The sequence below is a fragment of the Cervus elaphus genome, chromosome 33, assembly GCF_910594005.1.
Source record: "Cervus elaphus chromosome 33, mCerEla1.1, whole genome shotgun sequence".
NCBI lineage: Eukaryota > Metazoa > Chordata > Mammalia > Artiodactyla > Cervidae > Cervus > Cervus elaphus.
This window is the reverse complement of record NC_057847.1, coordinates 21,905,044-21,921,633: the sequence shown is the minus strand read 5'-3', so window position 1 is coordinate 21,921,633 and position 16,590 is coordinate 21,905,044. Positions and strand designations below refer to the sequence as shown.

The 16,590-nt window shown below is 43.9% G+C and overlaps 1 protein-coding gene across 1 annotated transcript in view; it reads right to left on the bottom strand.

Annotated features, from left to right (window-relative positions):
- Positions 1-3,209: 3,209 nt before the first annotated feature.
- The window catches only part of TTN (titin), a 276,026-nt gene continuing 262,645 nt past the window's right edge, over positions 3,210-16,590 (bottom strand). Inside the window, exons 336-346 of the mRNA XM_043894260.1 lie at positions 16,241-16,546; positions 15,853-16,152; positions 14,637-15,212; positions 14,222-14,527; positions 13,232-13,825; positions 7,443-13,111; positions 7,159-7,315; positions 5,740-6,431; positions 5,489-5,642; positions 4,668-4,970; positions 3,210-4,531 (exon numbers count right to left, since the gene is read on the bottom strand). Coding sequence (XP_043750195.1) covers positions 4,233-4,531; positions 4,668-4,970; positions 5,489-5,642; positions 5,740-6,431; positions 7,159-7,315; positions 7,443-13,111; positions 13,232-13,825; positions 14,222-14,527; positions 14,637-15,212; positions 15,853-16,152; positions 16,241-16,546 — 9,356 coding nt within the window. The 3' untranslated portion in view covers positions 3,210-4,232. The remainder of the gene's footprint in view (positions 4,532-4,667; positions 4,971-5,488; positions 5,643-5,739; positions 6,432-7,158; positions 7,316-7,442; positions 13,112-13,231; positions 13,826-14,221; positions 14,528-14,636; positions 15,213-15,852; positions 16,153-16,240; positions 16,547-16,590) is intronic.

The window sequence follows — 16,590 nt, the reverse complement described above, 5'->3', positions numbered from 1 at the left end:
TCCAGTTGCTAAGAATGCAGAGATACCCTGGGCATTTGTCATATTTACACTAATATGAAATGTACTCTGGCGAGTTTCTTTTCTATTTCTGAGAATGTATATAAGTGCTTAGTTTCCTTTAAGCCAATTAAATACAGCTCATTTACAAGTTAATTTTTACGTACAGACAGAACCAGAGATCCAGTAGCTTTCCCGTCAGTGTTTAAAAGTCCTCTTTTTTTTCCCCCTCCATCTGGGGGACCATAGGTAGATCAGATAGTTCCTAGAGCCAGGCAGAACAGTTAACATTGGAGGCAGCGGGGAGAAAGGCAAGCTACTTTTCTTTTCCCCCTGGTGGTGGTCTTTAAAGTCCTACTAAGCAACCTGAGCCTAGAGTCTCAGGCCCTGTGGGCTGTTTTTGCATTTCAAGGCTTAAGTGCTCCACCAGGTCCACAACATTGGCAGAGGCTTGCAGGATCAGTTGGACAGACAAAAATACATAAAACAAAGGTCCTTTTAAAAACACGTACAATGACAGAAACTGAAAGACACAAAGAGTCTTCCGGATGAAGGGCACAGGAGTTGTAGGGCTGAGGACCAAGGGAGAGGTAGAGGGCGGAGGGACAGAAAAGACTGAAAGAGATTGCTGTTCAACCTGCCCTCGGCAGGTATCTATTCAGGCACCAACCCACTTGCTTCCAGAAAGGGCCGGTGATGGAGGGAGCACCCTGTCCACTGCCCACCGGAGTGATCAAGCCTGGAAACCAGCCAGTTGTGCGTCATTTCTGGGTCCCCAACCCACAGATGGGACTTCTACCCATGCGTCCACCAGTATATAGAAATCTGCCACTTCAGCCTGTTCCCAGTGGGACATCTCTTGGCAGCAGGGAAATAAAGGTGAGAATATTGTGAGGCCCTCAGACGTCCAGCCACTACATGATATTAGGTTTGAATCTCTTTCACTCTTGTAAATCTCCGGTCAAGGAGAGCCTACTGGACCAAGGTCTGTCTGCACGGTGTGAGGCAGGCCTCTCCCACCTGTTTGTCACTGGTCAAGGGGAGCTGTTGCTGGCCAGAGGGTCTCACAAGCCGAGGGGAGTGATGCAGCAGCTGCCCGATGTCCACTCTCTGGGAAGGATGGGGCAGAAGTAAGAGGACAGAGAGGGGAGACGTAGAGGGAGATTTCAGGAGAGGGAAAGGGACAACGTTGGGGGGGGAGAGTGTTGCCTCAATGAGGGTTCTGAGACCACCAGGGGCCAGGAGGGCAGACTCATCAAATGTGGTAATACTGAAACGAGGTCCAGGCGAGCACTCGTCACCCATGGGAAGCTGCGATCGGTGGTCCCTGGTGGTGCCCAGGTCCTCTCCTGGGACGGGGACAACTGTTCCTTCATTGTGTCCCCAAAAAGTATGTTACTGACCAGAGTTTGTGGCCTCCTCAGTCAACAGAAATTGATAAGAGGCTAGACAAGAAATTCCAGCAAGGCTTTACTGGGGCCCCTGCTGCAACAGGAAGGAGCAGAAGCAAGTGACAGTTTCCCTTGCTTGCTGGAGAGGAGCCCTGGTTCCCAGCTCACCCGAGCTGGTTCCTTATATGGGGTGAGGGTTAGCGGTGGGTCCAGGGGTGGCTTAGGTGGTCTGCCCACCTACCTGATGGTGCTGTGTGGTTTTGGTCTTTTCTGTATCTTGTTCATAATTTGCCCCCACTGCACATGCATGCAATTATTTTTAGTCCTTGGTAGTTTCTCTGTATTTTGTTGCTTGAGGAGACATTTGTCCAGGTGCGGGCACTACGGCAAAGGGTCCCAGGTCCCAGCCTGTCTCAAGAATAGGTATTAAGTTGTTTGATGGTGTCGTGGGTGCTGTAGGTACAGCCCAGATCCAGGTTATGTGTATCCGCCCCGGTTTCGTGAGCACTGGCTGTTGAACTGCCCTAGTCTGCAGAGAGCCATTCTGGCCAAGGGGTGCCCCTCACTGGTCCCCACCCCCACAAGCTCACGCCTGTAGCCACTGATGAGGGGATGCAGATGGTCTGTGTCCCTGCTCCCAGGTGGAACCAACTGGGGTACTTATGGGATGGTGCTGAAGCTCCTGCCGAGACCACATTCTTGCTTAGCTTTCTTCCCCTGCTGTGCTCCCCTCACTTCCTTCTTTCTGAGAGCAGTCCCTCAAACAACTAGAGTCTGCTTTTAGAGAATCTGACTTAGAGAATTTGTTGTAGTTGTTTTTGTCTAGTTGCTAAGTTGTGTCTGACTCTTGTGACCCCATGGACTGTATGTAGCCCACCAGGCTCCTCTGTCCATGGGATTTCCCAGGTAAGAATACTGGAGCAAGTTGCCATTCCCTTGTCCAGGGTATCTTCCTGACCCAGGGATTGAACCTGAGTCTCCTGAATTGGCAGGCGAATTCTTTTCACCACTGAGCCACCAAGGAAGCCTTAAGAAAGAATATTTGCTGAGTAAACTAATGCAGACCCAAGATCTTCTTTGGGGAATAGGAATTGACTGTGCCTTTTCTTCAGCTGTGGCTGCTTATATTTACAATTAGGGGGTAATAATTTAGGCAAAGAATCAACTTTATAGGTTTACAATTAGGATTTTCTAATTGAGAGGATAAATACAGATTTTTCTGGTGCTAGGTATTTTATTATTAAGTATAGATCAGTCGTTTTGAAAAGCATGGTAGGACTGTATGGTTTAAAACGAGTTCTTTAAAAAAAAAAAAGTTCTTTAGCTTTGAAGACTGATTTGTTCTGTCTCAGTTTGGAGCTACAATAGTCAGTATGGATTCAGTTGCACAATTGGTCATTTTCCCTGAAGTGGTCATTTTCTCTTCTATATGTTTCTTAAGGGACAGGGTCTATCTCATCTTGCTCATCTTTGCACAAAATATTGTGAATTTTTGATGTTCCTGTACCTTTGGATTTAGTTGAATCAGTCCCTATAAAATTATTTTTCTTGATAATATGTTTAGAAGATTTCTTTTTTTTTTTTTTTTTTTTTTAGAAGATTTCTTATTTGGGGGGATTTTTGTTAACTTCTGGGGATAAATTTATCCATGAGAATCATATCTGTGCTTTTAAAAAATTGTTGAGTACATTCAACATGATAATTTAAATATTTGCTGTAGAGAACTTGAGTTGCTTTTTCTTCTCTATGATCATTTCTGTGATTTTCAAAGGCACATACCTCCCCAACCGCAGAATTTCACAGAAAACAACCAGTCACACATTTTGAGGTGCAGATAGCTTGCTTTATTTTGCTGTTACTATCTCAAGGAGGTCCAACAATTATAACTAACAATTGAATTTAAACTTGCATGAAAAGAACTACATCAAATTGATATTTTGGGCAGTTAGTAATATTTTGTTGTTTTTAAATTTAACGACAGCTTTATTTTGTTCTTTATTTTTTGCTGTGGCTCATTGCTTAGTTGCCCCAGTTTCTGGTTTAATTTAAATTTAGAACTACCACACGAAGGCGTTGGCTGCACCCCTGAACCTCCAAGAGTTGACACTGCTCTGGCATAGGAACGCATGAATAACTTGGTTAACTGAGGGGATGGCCAGGTGATGTTACTTTTCCAAGCTACCCAGGCACTCTCTATGGTCAGAGACAGTGTGAAATGAGCGAACAAAGTGTTGGCCGTTACACTTTGCTCTGGTAATATTTAAGTCATGATAATTTTGAGTGTGACATCATCAGAGAAAATGTAAGACGTTAAAGTGTTGCTTACAGGAGGGTAAATGCAAACATCACCAATGCCTTACATTTCTGATTCCATAAGTATCAGTGCACGTATCAGGTGATGTGCACAGCATTGTTTTGGTGGATAGGACATCTTCAATGGGGAATTCCTCGACCCACTGAGGCATACTTAGACATCAACATTATGTTGAGGCACAAAGATTGATTAAGTGTTGAGCAGGGTATTCGTTCCATAAGAAACTTTCTCCTGCCAACCGTTAGTTTCATTAGTTACAGTGTAAAATGTCATAAAATAAATGGTACAAAACTTTATAACCGTTAATTCGGCTATATACAGTATGTACATGTCACTAGAAAATGTGTAATCTTCTTAGGTCAACAATTATGAAAAGATTGAAATGTATTATTTTTGAACTTCGACTCATTTAGGTTGATACAAAACTACTCTTTTTAAGTATTTACAGATCAGAAAGATAGAAAGATTAGTCCATGTGGATCAGTTGGGAAAGGTTAAGAATGAGTCTGAGTGTGAGAGCACAGGCTCTCTTAAATGGATCGAATATTTATATTCACAGTAGCAGAGTCAGATCCAAATTCATTCCCTAAACTCAGGGTATAAAGTCCACCATCTTGTTTCCGTACGTCCATGATGATCAGAGTCGTCAGGTCATCTGTGTTTTCAATATGGAATCGCCCCTGCTGTTCTTGATCGTGAATGGTTCTTCCACCACGAGACCATGATATTTCCGGGGTAGGCTCACCAGTAAAAGCGCAGGCTACTGTTAAAACTTTTCCTTCATCAATGCTGATGTCAGAGGGAAGAGCTTCAATTTTAGGTGGAATTCCTTTATGGAACAACAACAACAAACTTTTAGAATCACTGAAAAAAAATAACAACTTGCATTCTACTGAATTGTGTGTGCTAAAGATTCTACCATGCTACTAGGCTTGTCTACCTCTACCAATAATTTGATTGCTCACCTCTTAGGCCTGCTTTAAGCATTCTACTAGTTGAACTTTCCAGTTGTGTCATACTAGATTTTCCCATAAAACTGCTGGAACTCATTCCTACAAAGGACTCTTGCATGGAGGACATGCTTTGGGCAGACATGCTTGCAAATTTCATTTCAGTCATGCTGCTAGCACTGCTGCTGCTGAAACTGCTGAAGGAGGCCTCCTGCTTAGAGGCAGACATTTGGACTGACTGAGCCGAGAAGCTTCCTTGCAAGCTCGTGTCACCACTTGTCCTCAATACTACCTCTCTGGGAGGTTCTTCAACTAGAGCTGTGGAGCATAGCAGATACACAGTGAACATCAATGACATCTGGTTAATTTGTGACATCTGACATCGACTTGCAGAAACTTAGACACGCACACACAGAAACATAACCCAAACAATTTGCTGTGAAAGCATAAGCAAATACATACATACAGTTGTCAAGAGCTAGCACACTGTCTCCCAGAAACGAATCCTTATATTTCTATTATTACATTTCATGCAGGTGCTAGAATCACTAGGAAAAAAAATGGTCAGTCATATAGAAAATAATTTTTATATTGTGCATTCTGAAAATACATGTAACAGGACAGCTAGTAGCTTTGGAAAGTTAACTTATCCATATTTCTATCTAGCTGTAAAGAAACACTGACTTAAGAATGAGTTCACACAGGAAGCCCGTGTCTCTTACACATGGTATTTAAAGAGGCTCCTGAGAGTTTGCTGTGCTCAGAAAGACAAAAACAAAAAACAAAACCATACAATGGCCTTAAGCAAGTGAGGAAAGTGGTAAAGATATACTTACGAAGGACTGTTAAGGAAGCAGTAGCTGAACACTGGCCACGGAAATTTTTGGCCTTAATTGTATACTTCCCACTGTCACTTACTGATGCGTTTCGGATTTCAAGAGAATATACATTTCTGGAGCGACTTACACTGATATTTGAAGAAATAGAAATCTAAAAAGAAGAGGGAAAAAAAAGTGTTTCCTTGAGCTCTTCAGGAGTAAAGTATTGAAAGTTCTCTTCAGTAAATAACGTTCATAATTAAACTTACTGGCAGGTTGTTTTTAAACCATTCGATTTCAGGCGATGGCTCACCACTGATTTCACAAGAGAAGAGAACGTTTTGTCCTTCATTAACATTTTGAGATCTGGGCTGTGAGATGAAGGTTGGAGCATCTGAGAGTTCTTTGCTTAGGGTCAGATCATACTGACACTTAACGATGCCTTGGCTGGTTTTGCCGATGCAGGTGAGGATCCCTTCATCTTTGTGACCAGCCTGCTTGATGGTCAGGGTCTGGTCGCTGCCTGAGATGCCGTACCTATACTCATCAGAATTGCTGAGCTCCACCCCATTCAGTACCCATTTCACATCAGTGGCACCAGCAATGTTGGCTTTCAAAGTCACTTTCTGACCATCAGTTATACTCATCTGAGTAGAAAATGCTTTGATCTCAGCATGAGTTCGGATTTCTTCCGATGCCTGTGATGTTTTAGTGATTTCCTCATGGACAACAGATTTTTCCAGGGAGGTGGCTTCTGATTTCTTGACTTTTTCGGAAATCAGAACTGTTGAAGCTTCTTCCTTGAGAGCTAGCTTTTCATGAGATTTTACCTCTGATGTCTTGATTTCTTCAGAAATGAGGGCTTTCTTGGAAATTTCCTCTTGGACAGATGCTTTCTTCTGGGACGTAATTTCGGAGGTCTTTTGTGCAGATACTTTCTGTATCTCAGTGTCTTTTACAACTGAAAAAGAAAGTTCCGTAAAGCAAATTGAATGGAAAAGAGGTCCTACCCTTTTGTCTTGTGGATTCTGCAAGTAATACACAAAGAAAAAATACTGACTTATGCATGCAGTGTAGGTAATACTTGATTCTTTCTCAGCCCCAATCTTAGAAAGTTGTCATGCATGACTTTCGAGATCAGTGTAATGATTATTTAAACTAAACTAAATTGAAGAATGAATTCTGTGGCTTAGGGGGAAGAAAGTTTGGAAAGGAATAGTTCAAGGATCTAGGAGATGGATGGATTTAGGAGATTTTGATTAATTAAAACAATTATGTTTTAGAAGATTCAGATGAAGGCAAACTCATTTTAATTGGGAAAACTGATACAGCTCTTTCATTAACTTTCCACTGCTTTGGAAAATTAGCAAGAGCAAAGTTTTAGGGAAGAAGTACTATTTGGTATATTCACCTGACTATTCATTCTTAAATATTACAGGGAGCAGGAATCTTACATAATATCTGGGACTCTTATATATAAAACACTACATACAGTTACACACTTAATAAATACAAATTATATCCTAACTTCAAATATGTGTATTTGTACGTTTGTGTACAGATGGTATTCTATAACTTGGTAAAACAGTTTTTATTTTAATACTTTGTGTGTGTAACCAAGCATGTTTAGAAATGTCTCCTTAATATAGTTTTCTGAAAATTGTTGGTAAGAATAAAAGCCAACTTACCTTTTATTGTTAATTTGCAGCTAGAGGACACAGATCCAGCTGAGTTTGTTATTGTACAAGTATAGAGTCCACTGTCAGAAGTATCAGTCTTATGAATTTCTAGGAAGAATGCTCCTTTGTCTTCAGAGAGTTTGTATTTACCTCCTTGTGTTATAGCCTGTGGAATGCAAGTGATTTGAATTTTAAAAAGTGATTTACTTTTAAACTTTCTTTGGGAGTTGGGAAAAAGGGAAGAGGGTTACTTTTTTTTTTTTAGAAAATAAGGTCATTTAAGAAGCAGTTACCTTTCCATCCTTTGTCCAAATGACAGTTGGCTGGGGTTCTCCGGTAACTTTAACTGCAAATTTAGCAACACCATCTGAAGAAACAGTGGTATCCTGCAGACCAGTAACAATTACTGGTTTTGTGGAAACTGGCGCAGGAGCTTTGGGTTCAGTTTTCTTGGTTTCTGTTGGCTCAGCAGTTTTTGGAGCTGCTTTCTTGGTTTCTGTTGGCTCAGCAGTTTTCTGAGCTGCTTTCTTGGTTTCTGATAGGCTTGACACCTGCTCATGGATACTCTTAAAGGCTTGTCCCACAAATTGGAAGTTAGTTTTGGAAGTTCCACCTTCACCAGAAACCTCACAAACGTATTCTCCACGATCAGATTCCGTGAGGTTGAGGATTTTGAGTTCATAGGTACCATCTGCAGAATAATGAAACTGGAAATGCCCGTTTTCCTTCAGTTTCCTGCCATCTTTGTACCAGGTGACCTCTTTTGCACATAATGCACTACTTTCAACCACACAGGTCAGCTTGGCTATGTCTTTAGAAGCTTCTGCCTTCAAGGACTGAATTATCTTAGGTGGGGCAGCGACTGGCAACTGCTGAACCTTCTCTGTTGGTGTGGGTTTTGTCTCTGTGGGCGGCACAGCTTTGGGGTGAGGAGTGACTGGTTCTGGGGATTTCACTCGTTTTGGAGACTTGGCTTCTTCTGGGGATTTTACCCGAGGCTCCGGGGATTTGACTCTCGGTGGTGATGTCACAGCCTTTTCAGTAACCCTGGCCTTCTGAACGGTCAGAGTAAACTGCGCCTCTTGCCTCCCTTCGCTGTTCTCTACCACCACGGTGTAGTTGCCCTCATCTGAAGCCTGGACTGAAGAGATCTCAAAAGTTGACTTGTACTTTGAGGTGGTCACGTGGTGGCGGGCAGAAGTGCTTATGACTTGTCCCCCACGCAGCCAAGTCACAGTTGGTACCGGCTCACCATCTGTATCGCAAGAGAACCTTGCAGACTCACCTTCATAGACAGTTATGGACCTTGGCTTTGTGAGAATTCTTGCTGCCAAAGTCGTCTTGATCTTTCTGTGTGTGGATTTTTCTTCCAGCGACTTTTCTTCGATTGCAGCACTTTTCATTTCTGCAGACGCATGGTGTTCATAGGAGGAGAGACTTTCCCGGGTCTCCGTCATCAATGATTTCATTTCCCTGACGGAAGAGGAAGCTTCCATCTCAGATGTTTTCTTAAAGGATGAAACTGCATATGCCTCTGTTCTTGTCAGCTCAGGGAAGACAGATCGGGGAACCTGTTCGTCTCTGCGCTGAGACGCATAGGTAGTGTAATCCCCTCCTGTGACGTCCAGGGTCGCGTAGTCGGAAGCCTCACCTTTGTAGTTGGTGCACACAGCACGGTATGTTCCACTGTCATCAATATGACAGTCCAGAATTTCTAGGGTCAGGACCCCACTGGTGTTGGTGTAATGAATCTTACTGCTCTCTTGGAGTTCTACACCATTGTGGTACCATTTGACCTCAGCAGTTGGCTTTGACTGAACGTTTAAGATAAAACGTGTATTTTGGCCGCAGGGAACCCGGTGGGAACGCATCCTCAGTGTGATTCGAGGCGCGTGGTCCAGTGTAAAAGGCTGCTGACTCAAAACCTCATACTTCCTTTCTGATGTCTTCTGAGTCTTTAGAGCAGCTTTCATGGACTCATACCTGGAAAAGATATCAAATCTTGCCGACCTCTCAAATCTTGACAGTGATCGCTCACTAGACACAGGGCTGGGGGAACGTGGACGAGTCCTCTCTGGGGTAGGAGACCTTCTTTCTACGTCATCTTCCTCTTCTTCATCTTCGTATTCCTCAGCGGGCCGTGGCCGCGGCCGGATCAGCTCGGACACCGGCCTCATCAACTCGATGTAGGTGGGAGACAGTGAGCGTCGGCGTCTCAGCAGCCTGGACACCGAGGAGGACGTCTCTCTCTGCGCGTGTTTGGAGATCTCATATTCTTCCTCGATTTCGGTTATCTCCGTCACTTCTCTCTGGCGTCTTGATTTCTTTCTAGACTTCGCCTCCTGCGCCAGGTAGTCCAGCTCGCTCTTGTATTCCGAGAGGCGCTGGGTGGTGCTCACGGGCCGCAGCAGCTCATGGTCCTCCCTCTCGGCCATGATCCTCTGCCGCTGATGGGCCTGCCTGTGCGAGGCGCGGGCGTGCCGTTCCCGCAGCTCTGCGTAGCTCGTGCTGGTCTCTTCCCTGGTTGGGATGTGATAGGTTGAGTATCTGAAGTCTCTTCTTGCTTCCTCCACCTTGACGTGAGCTTGTGGGGAAGAATAACGCAGACTCGAAAGCTCAAACCGGGGAGGGCTCCGGCTCGGGGGTGAGGCCGAAAAACCCAGCTCCAGCTCTTCTTCAAGACGCAATCTCTCTTCCTCTGTTCTTTTCATCGCCAGGTAGTCGTCAATGGGCAGGAGTAATTCTTCGTCGGAGATGTCACCGAGAGAACGTCTCCTGGGTCTGTAATAGTAGTAGTAATCGGGAGAAGGTGTGCGCCGGCGGGCTGGTCTCACCATTTCAAGGTCATCTTGGGACAGTTTGGGAATCCGCCACTTAGGTCTGTATTGATCTGTGATGCGCGGGAGAGGCATCACGTAGAACTGCTCCCATCTTGAAAGGCGGATGCGCTTGGGCCTCTTCTGTACCACTCTGTCAATCTTGCCAGGCATTTCAAATTGATCCCGTATCTTCTTATACCACTTCATGTCAGACATGGGCACGAACTGCTTAATGTGTTGGTCTTCTTCTACGGTGGTCTGTTTGTACTTGCGTGGCTCCGGAACTTCATAAGGCATGCGGAGTTTCCTCTCCTCCTTCTTTTCTTCCGTCTCAAGTCGGTATTCCCCTTTCACGGTCTTGGTGCTGACGGCGGGTTTGTAGAGGATGGCAGCTTCTCTCAGCGCCTCCTGGGCGACCTGCGTCAGCGGCACCGCCTCAGTGCCAGAGAGGATTTCAGCCATTCTCAGGGTCTTGTCAATCCGCCTCTGAACATGTCGTTCGTGCTCCTCTTTTGTCTTGAATTCCTGTTTGACATACCTCAGGCGTTCCACTTGTAGGTGGGCCTGGCAGCTGGTGGATCCAGCTGTATTTGTGGCTGTGACTCTGTAATAACCGGTGTCTTCGGGCAAAGTATCCCTGATGTGAAGAGCATAATAATCCAAGCCTTCATGGATAATTTCAATGTTAGGACCAAGGGACAGTGGCCGACCATCTTTCTCCCATTTTAACGTTGGTGGGGGGATGCCAGACACTCTGATCTCAAAGCAGACACTTTGGCCTTCTTGGCATTCTGCGTTTGCCAGTAGCCGTTTGAACATGGGTCTGAGGGTCGTATCTGACGGAGGTGGGTGTGGGGTTACAGTCAGCTTTGCTTTGCAGCTGTCCTCACCGTATTTGTTCCTTGCCACAACGGTATATTCGGCGTCGTCATCCATAGTTACGCTGTTGATTGTTAATTGGTAAAGACCTTTGTCTGCCTCAAATATGTACTTCCTGTCATCATCACCTGGTTTGATTTTCTGACCCGATTTGTACCACGTTACTCGAGGCTCGGGGTGGACAGTTATGGTTACACCAAACCGGACATTTTCACCCACATAAGCTGTCTTGTTATAGAGAGGCAGGGTGAATTCAGGTGGTCTTTCCAGGAGTCTCATGGTGTCTGTTCTGCGCTTAAGTTTCTTCACAGTTCTACGGCAATAATAGTCGTAAACTTCTCTCACACCTTTAACAAAGAGCTCTGCGTAAGAACTGTCTTCACCATAGTCATTGACTACTTTGCATCTGTAGGTACCATCATCGAATTTGGTGATGTCTTTGACATACATGGTGGCCACTCCATCTTCATAGGTGATTTCATATTTCTCACTGTTCTCCAGCTGTCTGACACCGAAGTACCAAGTCACCTGGGTCGACTGATCGTAATTTTCAATTCTGCATACATATTTGACATAGCCTCCTTCTTCTCCAACTGCATGCATTATCTGCCCAGAAACGGGGCCAATTTCAATGGATGCCACTTTAACTTTAGCAATGCTCACTCCCTTCTGAGATCGAATTGCACCACCACAGGAGATCCGGGCTGCAGACACAACCATGTTGAGGTCTTTCTTGACTAGGGTGTGGTAGTAACGTCGGTGTTTCAATGTCCTGATCACTTTAGTACTGACTCTTTCTATCTTCTGCTTCAGCCATGGATGCTGAAGGGCCTCAGATGCTGTCATGCGAGATTTTCTCTCTTTCACTAATAGCCGGTCAACAAAGTCCATGGCTTCAAGGCTGATCTCTTGGAATGCTTCTTCATCAAAGGTGTATTCAGCATTCATGATGTTCTCAATGATCTGCTGGTTAGTTTCAGCCAGGAATGGATTGATACCACTCAACAGCACGTACACCAGTGTTCCAAGAGACCACATGTCCGTGGCTGTGCTGACAACATCATGCTGGTGGACCTCAGGTGCATAGTATTCAGGGGCAGTGAACTGAAGCCTAAAGTTGTCCCCTGGCTTCAGCTGACGGGCTTGACCAAATTCTATGATTTTAATGATGGAGCTCCTCCTTGTTTGGTAAATGATGTTGTCTGGTCTAATGTCAAAGTGTCCAATATTATGACTGTGTAGGAACTCAAGTGCTTCACACACCTGGCGAACATAGCTTACGATTTCTCTCTCATTAAGTTCAAAAGCACTTGTGTTAATGCGCTCAAATATGTCAAGTCCTGATATGAACTCAAAGATCATAACTAATTCTTCCATGCTTTCAAATGATTCATGGAGGTATATCATGTTTCGGTGCCTAGCTATATTTAGAATGGAAATTTCTTTCTTTACCAAAACTTGATCAGTCCCTTTGACTTTCACAAATTTGGCCATGTATGTCTTCTTTGAGGATGTTTCAACACAACGGTGGACAATTCCAAACTGACCACGCCCAAGATCCTCAGCAATCATATATTTCTCATAAAGCTCCTTGGTTGAAGAGTGAGATGCTTTGGTCATGGAAACTTCCCTGGTTTCGTCTACCTCTTCATCATAGTTCATAGCCCTGGTCTTATCTTCTTTGGTTACTGTTGGTTCTGAAGGCTCAGAAGGTTTGCTGAGGCCAAATTTATTCTCTGCTATTATACGGAACTGGTAACTTGTTTTTCCAAATAAGTTGATCACGGTATAACGTGTTTCTCGGGCCTGTCCTACCCGGATCCATCTTTCTGCAGTGGTTGCACACTTTTCAACAATGTAGTTGGTGACTTTGCTACCACCATCAGAAGCTGGCTCAGTCCACGTTAAGTTCACAGAATCTCGGGACACGTCACTAACTTTGACTCCTCTGGGTGGGTCGGGAACATCAGCCACATCCAGTTCAACTGTCTTCTGATCAATTCCAAATCTGTTTTTAGCACAGACCACATAGAAACCAGCATCTTTTCTCTCCACTCCATTGGGGAAAACAAGTGACGTGAAAGATCTTGTGACAATAACTTGGTAGTGGCCATTGTTGTCGATGAGATCTTGTCCTTTCTGCCAGGTGATCACTGGATCTGGTTTGCCACTGAATGGGATCTTGATGCTGATTACCTCACCTCGGAGAGCATGGACTGCTCCCATGCCTTCAAGATTTTTAGGCAAGTGTATCTTGGCTGGAACTGTATCAGAACAAAAGAAGGAAGAATATAATTTAGCAACACCAAAAACTATTTAAGAGTGCCCCCCCATTAATAATATGTAATCTTGCACCAAAATGATGTCTACTCATGTGTTTTTACCTTCTACTTCCAAGGAGGCAGTGCCAGACACAGACCCTCCTTGGTTGGTAGCTCTGACTTGGTAAACAGTGGCGTCATCATCTGTGACACTTGCAATGATGAGTTGGTGGTAGCCACCCTTAAACTCTTGAATCCTGTACTTTAATCCATCTGCGATGATTTCTTTGCCTTGTCTGTACCATTTCACAATTGGTTTCGGATGACCAGTCACTTTGCAGACCAAAGTAGCATTGCTCTGATATCTGACATTTAGATTTCTCAGTTCCTCTTTAAAGTGTGGTGCCTGAATTGGGACGTCAGATTTGGGAGTGACAGGTTCTGATATTTCACTCCATTCGCTCTCCCCACCTAGGTTTTCACATTTCACACGGAACTCATATTCAAGACCTTCAATAAGGTTTTGCACTGAAAAGACGGTTTCTCGAATTTCATCTGTTGTCACAGCAATCCACTTGTTCTGCTTCTTCTCACGCTTCTCAAGGTAGTAATTTCTAATCTTTGCACCTCCATCGCTGGCAGGTGGCTTCCAGGCCACAACACAAGAATCTTTTGTGACAGCAGTAATAGTTGGTTTGCCAGGGGCACCTGGCTTTTCTGTTTAAAGCAAAGAAAAAGCATTTGACTCATCAGGTGAGATGAATAAACTGAAATAATGAAGTGAAATAATAAGCTTTATGAAGAGCTTATTTTTTTTTTTAAATAAAAGGTCATGAACCCAAAGTTCTATTCATGATCGCTAATCCAGAAAAATGAAATTGGTTACTTTATGCTAAGAAACTTATCAAAACAGAAAGTTCCTTTTTAAAGAAGAAGGGGATAGGGTATACATGTGCCCTTTTAGATCAGCAAAATTCAAGCGACGTAAAAGACACTTGTACTTTAGCTGAATCTTTGCTGTCTCCTTTAAAAAATCATTTCTGTTTAAAAAAAAAGTTCTACATAGAGATGGAATTTTGCTATAGGAAGACTGTCTGTAGAGGTTGTACTCACCAAAGGGACTCTTAATGATCACAACTGAGGGGACTTCTAGAGGTTCACTGATGCCAAACGTGTTCTGAGCCGAAACTCGGAAGTAATACCCAGCATTTTCTGTGAGGTTCACAATTCTACAGGTTGTCACTGAGATGGCTGAAGACACCAATTGCCATTCAGCCCCTTCCTTGGCCTCACACTTCTCCACCACATAATTGGTGATCCAGGAGCCTCCATCATCTGCAGGTGGTTTCCAGCTGATCACCACAGAGTTCTTCAATAGAGCTTCAATCACAATTGGTCCTGTAGGTTTGTCTGGTTTATCTGTTGGGGGAAAATACAATTGTAGTGGTCTCTATAGTGTACCTCCCAAGACCTTTTTTTTTTTTTTAAAAAAAAAAGAAGAAAACCACTGGAAAGGAAAACAAAATACCTTGTATTTCCACATCAAGCATGGCATCGACTGTTCCAAGGACATTGCTGAGCTGAACTTTGTATTTCCCAGCATGAGTCTTACGCTGGACATTCTTCATGACAAGATGAGTATAGTGCTCTGTGTTTTCTATAGTAATGTTTTCTGAGTTTTGCAAAAGTTTCTGGCCACGGAACCAAGTGATGGCAGGTACTGGCCGGCCAATGTACATGACATGAAGTCGAAGCGTTGAACCCACAGCACCATAATACTTCTCTTTCAGTGGGTAACCAGGATGGAACTGCGGTGTTGCCTGCAGGAGAAGCTTACTGCTGGATTCTACTTCTCCAACCTCGTTGGTAGCTACGCAGGTATAAACACCTTCATCTTCCTGTTCCTCTGTCATTACTGTTAGAGTATGTGTGCGTCCATCTGAAGACATTTTGTACTTGCGGCTTTGTACGAGCTCCTTACCAAATCGGAACCACTTAATGTCAGGCAGAGGCCTTCCGACAATCTGGCATGAGAGTTGAGCAGCTTCTCCCAGTTTAGTGGTAACATCCTTCATTTCTTTGCGTACTCCTGGGGCTTCTCCAGCTAAAGGGTATGAAAGATAATATTAGTTCATTATTATCACTACTGGGTCTGTAATCCACTGTCCTTGTTTATCAGGAATGAATTCATCATACTGATTGATACTCTTATTAGACACCATGATTTACACCATGATTTACATGAGTCTAATTCTTAAGTCTTCACAGTGATTGGAGGAGCATCTGGAAAGTAGAGATTCAATGAGGATATCATATTATTATGTAGAGTGACTTTTTTATGATTGGGAGGCATTAACTATGTATGGGGTTTGGGGGAAATGTGAGTTCTCTAAAAATCCTTGTATTTTTGCCCTTAACTTAGGTTCACCGAAAGGGGGTACATCTGTTGACACCTCGTCTTATTAGGAGTATTAAAATCCATTATATTCATGGGAGAAATTGCTCTAGGAATGTGCTCAGTTCAGTGCATCTGACAGTTTACTGCTGAGGCTTTCTGCTTAGAATGATTTCCTCTAGAACGTATCAACTGTTCCCTTCATGCACATATGCCAAACTTAATTCTTTCTTTCCAAACACTTGCTCTCTGATAAAGCTTCCTGGAGACCTGTTTAGTGTAGAGGAAGAATTAACCTTTACATGTTGCTTAGTTTGTAAATGAAAGCAGAGAACTAACGGCTACTTACACGTTAGTTTGGTCTTTACAGACATAGCGGTTCTGCGGGGTCTGCTCAGCCCCGTCTCGTTTTCAGCGAAAACCCTGAATTCATACTCTGTAGCTTCCAGCAAACCTCCTATTGTGAACTGCCTGTCTTTGATGCGGTCCTTACTGCTCTTCTTCCACGCACTGTCTCCAGATTGTCTGTATTCAACCCAGTATCCGAGGATTTCTTTGCCACCATCACATTCAGGTTTCTCCCACTGCAGAGTGACGCTGTCTTTGGATATTGAAAGAATCTCGAGTTCTCCAGGTTGGCTTGGCTTATCTGAAATGTTTGAAAACAGTTGTAAAGGAAAGAGAGCAAAGATAGCTTGACTCTCTGACTCTAGCCCCTTTGGAAATTCTTTCCTTACCAAATGGATCTTTGCAGACAACTGGTTCAGATGCAGGGCTGGTCTCGCTTAGGCCAACGTCATTCTGCGCAATGATGCGGAATTGATACTCAGCATCGGGAACGAGCCCGGTGACGGTGTACATTGTGGTGGTGATCTGAGTCTTGTTGTGTCGGACCCACTTGTCAGTTGAGGTCTCCTTGCGTTCAATGTAGTAGCCCGTGACCCGAGAGCCACCATCATCTTTGGGCCGGGACCAGGACAGGCTGACGGAACTCTTGGTCACATCGAGTATTTCTGGAGGATTGCTTGGAGGCTCGGGAGGGTCTAGGAATGTAAGTGGAAAACACACATGTTAGGGTACCATTCCA